General features: G+C 48.8%; 1 protein-coding gene across 1 annotated transcript in view; it reads left to right on the top strand.

Moving 5' to 3' along the window:
* Mrps26 (mitochondrial ribosomal protein S26) overlaps positions 1-1,437 on the top strand; it is a 2,478-nt gene extending 1,041 nt beyond the window's left edge. The window contains 3 exon segments of the mRNA XM_010611057.3: positions 1-7; positions 10-147; positions 930-1,437. The exon segment at positions 1-7 is cut by the window's left edge and continues 147 nt beyond it. Coding sequence (XP_010609359.2) covers positions 1-7; positions 10-147; positions 930-1,064 — 280 coding nt within the window. The 3' untranslated portion in view covers positions 1,065-1,437.
* The last annotated feature ends 3,580 nt before the right edge of the window (positions 1,438-5,017 follow it).

Genomic DNA, 5,017 nt, shown 5'->3' with positions numbered 1-5,017 from the left:
CCTCTGCCCCTTGCTCCTCTCAGGGTGGCGAGGCTGCAGCAGGAGGCGCGGGATCTGGAGCAGCGGGACGCGGAGGAGCAGGCGCGCCGGGAGTTGGAAGAGCAGGCCCGGGTGCGGCTGAGGGAGCAGGAGGTGCAGCAGCTGCAGGTGGGCCGTGCCAGAGCACAAGGGGATTGAGAGGAGGAGAGGGCTTGGGGAAGAAGGGGCACGAGAGAAACCTGTTCAGGCACCTAGCAGGTGGTAGGCGGATGTTTTCGAGAGAGACCCGCAGTAAACCGGAAGGTGTCTTTGACCTTGTTGGTTATTGAAAGGTTGACTGTGTTAGTCAGGGTTAGCAGGGTCAGATGTAATTCAGAGACAGTAGATGAGGCTTAAGTCGAGGGGAACGAACCAGTTGGAAAGTGTTTTAGGGTGGACCAGGGGCGGGCCATCCATGGTGGTGAATGCCTGTAATCCCAGCACTCAGGAGGCTGAGGCAGGAGTTTGAGGCCATCCAGAACTACATGGCCAGTTCACAGCCAGCCAGAACCACAGTGAGACTTTGTCTCAAAAAAAAAAAAAAAATTATGGACTGAGTCTGCAAGGTTGTCACAGCTGGTGCTTAGGATTCTGTCAGAAGTGTCCAGCTGGGGATTTAGCTAAGTGGTGCTCCCCCATGCCTCGCAAGCACACGGTCCTGAGTTCCATCCCCGGTACCAAAATAAAAAGCCATTATTGATGAAGTGTCCAGAGGATGATTGTCTCAGACTCTAGTAAGGCCTCTTGATGTTGCTCCCCTGGAGCGGGGCAGCATTCAGAGGCCTTGGCCTGCAGACAGCTTTCTCCGGGGTGCAGCTGGAGCCTGAGGGAGGGGCTAGACTGCAGCAGGCTCTGCAGGCTGCTTGTTTTTATATGGGGCTCCCATGCAGCTGGCCTTTTCTTTGCCATAGGAGGAGGCGAAAAACTTTATCACCCGAGAGAACCTGGAAGCGAGGGTGGAAGAAGCATTGAACTCCCCAAAGAACTACAACTGGGCCATCACCAGACAGGGACTGGTGGTCAGGCCGCAGCAGAAGGACTCCTAGGGCCCAGAAGGGACCGTACCTGCCAAAGGACCCTGTGTGCATGGGGTTGGAGGGCCAGGTCTGATCTGGGATAAAGCAGTTGGTGTTTCCTACACAGAAGGCTCAGCCTTTTACGGAGCAGCTCTCATGTTCTGGCCTCTACACTCAGCACTTGGTCAGAAACTCCAAACTTGGTGCTGTCTTCCGCCCCATTTCAACCTCAGGACAGCACCAGGCCATCTCACAGGGGAACAGACTGGGCCACAATCCCCTTGAGCAGCCAGGCCATCTTCTGAGTATCATAAAGGGCAGTGGTTAGCAAATTACAGTCAGTGAGCTAAATGTAACTAGCTGCTTGTTTTTGTAAATAAAGTTTTATTGAAACAGTGTTGCACATCTGTTGACTCCTTTTCTACTACCACAGTGACAGATGAATAGTTACAACAGAGATGGGATGACATGCAAACTAAAATATTTATTGGGCTGGGGATTTAGCTCTGGTTCTGCCACCTGCCTTGCAAGCACAAGGACAAAAAAAAAATTGTAAAATATTTGTTATATGACTTTTTGTTTTGTTTTGTTTGAGACAGGGTCTCACTATGTAGTTGAGACTGACCTGGAACTCAACAATGTAGCCCAGGCCGATCTTGAACTCACAGCGATCCTCCTGCCTCAGCCTCCCAATTGCTGGGATTGCAGGCGTGCACCAACACACCTGGCCTATTATATGACTTTTTTAAGAAAAGGCTGTCTGGTTCCTAATTTGGGGCTTTGGGCGGGGGCTGTATCACCTGGACCTGAGCCATAAGCTGACTGTTGGCTGAGGCCTGCTTTTGTTTAGCCCTGAACTGCTAATGGGGATGGTGACAAGACCCAGAAGGCAAAGGAAGGCCCCATTTCTTCATGTAACTGCCTGTGGCTTTCATGACCTGCATCTGCTTCACACCCCAGCACCTGGTCCAAGCTCCAGATTGTTGCTGTTGGGGAAGGCCTGGTTGGTCACACTTTACAAGGACAGAATCCCAGTTTTTCCCATTACTCTTACCTCCTAGAGAGGGCCTAGGTATCTCCAAGAGGGGCTTTTTATGGGATATGTGCAGTCATGTTCCAGATAAGGAAATGGGTATCAAGTTGCAAGTAAAGGTGCCCTGCACCCAGGTCAGTCTGAGCTGCATCCCTGAGAGCCACACCCCTCCAGGCAGGTTTTAGCTCTTCCCTCCTGCCACTGACTGGCTGGCACAGTGGGAATCCCTGGATGCCCAGAGTAGCTTTGCGGGTGGCAGCTGGAGGGCATATATGGGCCATAGTTTGCCTAGTCCACAGCTTTAGGCTTTCCTGTGAGAAGTGGATCCCCTGCAGCAGTTCAGCCTATGCTGAACTTTCACATGAGATGTGGCCTGTATTAAATCACTTGATCCTAATGTGGCATAAATCATCTTGCTGCTGGGTGACTCATTTAAACATGGTTACATTCCCACCAGCTTGAACCACTGGTAGTACATACATGATTGACTCATCAGGAGGCCTTTTTTTGGGGGGGTACCAGGGATTGAACTCGGGTCCTTGCACTTGCAAGGCAGGCCACCAAACAGCTGAGCTAAATCCCTGGCCCCAGGAGGCTTTTTATTAATATTATTAGTGAAAAGACAGTGATTTGATCGGCACTTGGCACAATGGAACAGTCAGCTGTTAATGAACTTTGTTTTGAGACAGGGTCTCACTGTGTAGTTCAGACTGACCTCAAACTCGTGGCAATCCTGCCTCAGTCTCTTTAGTGCTAGGGTTACAGATGTGTGGCACCATGCCCGTGAACAATGAACTTCTGAACCTCCTCATCACTATTTTCCATTGCATCTGTCTCAGTCAGCTGCACCAGGATCCAGACAGATGCCAAGAGTCTCTTCACATAAAAGGACCCAGTGTAGTTCCGTCTTGGGGCTGGTTTCCCTTCTGGGCGGCCCTGTGTCCTGCATGGGACATTACCTTAGTATACGCCTTGTAACACCTTGGTGTACACCTGATGTCAGTACACACAGATCACCTGTAAACCTGGCTTCAGCACTTTTGCTTTCCACCCACTGTCATCCTCTTGGTGTAGGCACAAATAGCTCATCTTCAGAGTTAACTCCAGCCCAGACCGGTGTGCCTGGTTCCTCATGGACCAGACAGCACTGCAAGGTGCCAGGTAGGCCATCAGTTTCTGTCCAGTCCAGGCTGCATGCTGTGGGATTCCCATGGTACAGTATCTAGTCTTTAGCTGAGACCTGGATAGTTAACCTGATAGTTCCTCAGGGACACGGGCTCTCATTTTTGCTGTTTCAAATATTTGAAAATCTATGTGTCCTGTAGGCTTGTAGGGACTGCAGTTGCCAGAATCACACTTTGTGCAGCCCAGTCCACCTAGAGAATCTTCTCTTGTTCAAGGCCCCACCAAGGGTGGTAGATTAGGGAGCTGTCCAGTGAATGCACCTGGAGAAGAACACCCAAAAGTGAATGCTTTCATAACACTTGAGGATGCTGACCCTGCTTGGTTCCTGGGGATTGAACACAGTGCAGTTGATGTTTTATGTGGGAGACACGAGTTTTGCTAAGTTATCTCCCCAATCATACACAGCTGTTTTAGTGAAACACTTGATTCTTTGAGGGATGTTTTTTGAGTCAAGGTCTAACTGTGTGGTTCGGGCTGGACTTGAACACACTGAAGAGATCCTTCTGCCTCAGCCTCCCAAGTGCTGGGATTATAGGCATGTGTACCATACCCAACTAGATTCTTGGTGCCTTTCAACTCTTCAGGCTAAGCAGCCCTAGGTCAGTGAGGTCCACTGCCATGAACTCCTTTGGGTGGATGGGTGTCAGGGTCCTGAGGATTTGGCCGTCAAAATTGCAGAGTTGTCATCTCTTGCGCTGGACATGAAGGTGCCATTTTGCTGCCAGGTGAAGGTAGACTTCACCTGTAGCATTTGAGTGGATTGAAAAGAAAAGAATGAATTTGCTGGATTAATACCTGCTGGATGCCTCCTTAATCTGTTCCATCCAGGAGACCCCACCAGGTCTGATTAGTCATTCCCCATATTTTTCCAGTGAGTCCATGTTTTCTGCATGGAGCTCAGTCAGGTATCCAATAATTTCTGGAACATTTGGGAACACTGCCTGTGAACTTATAAGTGCAGAGTTGAAACAGACACAGGAAGTAAGCTCAGTTGACTGCTCAAATAAGGGTAATCCTGGGCCAGCATAAGGTCCTGAGTTTGATCCCTGGTACCAGAAAAAAGCGGGGAGGGCAATCCCAATCCTAAACATATCATCAGCTTGTTTTTTACCTTAAGAAACATTTTGATACTTTGGTTTTTTAAACAAGGTTGTAGCAAGGGCTGGGATTTACCTCACAAGTGCAAGGTCCTGAGTTCGATCCCTGGTACCAGAAAAAAAAAAAGTTTTTCACAGGGTCTTGCAATGTAGTTCAGGCTGGCCTTAACTCACTATGTAGCCCAGGCTAGCCTCGAACTCATAGTGATCCTCCTGCCTCAGCCTTCCAAGTGCCAGGATTATAGGCATGGGCCACTGACATAGGGCACTAAGAAATCCAAAAATTATATAGGGCAGCAAGTAAACCACATAAACAAAAATAATCAAAGGAAATATAACTCCCAACCTGCTAGATATCCAAAACAAAAGTTCATGTTTTCTAAAATCAAACAATGAATTCTAGGAAGAATGGAGGTTAAGAGTACGAAAACTTTATTTGAGAGAAAGATAGCTTCTAAGAGAGAGAAGGGGGACGGGGAAGTGGGTTGCCCACCCAACCTGATTTTCAAAGGTATTTTACAGGGCAAAGCCACGAGATGAGGTGGTATAGAACTATAAGACCCAAGGGAAAATTGCACAGTGGGCATGAGGTGGGACAAAACCGTGGTCAACCAATAAGATTATAAGTACAGTCACCCTGGTAATATGGATTAAACAGGGATCAAATG

The sequence above is a fragment of the Fukomys damarensis genome, unplaced genomic scaffold (assembly GCF_012274545.1).
Source record: "Fukomys damarensis isolate Sample0158 unplaced genomic scaffold, DMR_v1.0_HiC HiC_scaffold_7, whole genome shotgun sequence".
Lineage (NCBI taxonomy): Eukaryota > Metazoa > Chordata > Mammalia > Rodentia > Bathyergidae > Fukomys > Fukomys damarensis.
This window is presented reverse-complemented; position numbering and strand designations above follow the sequence as displayed.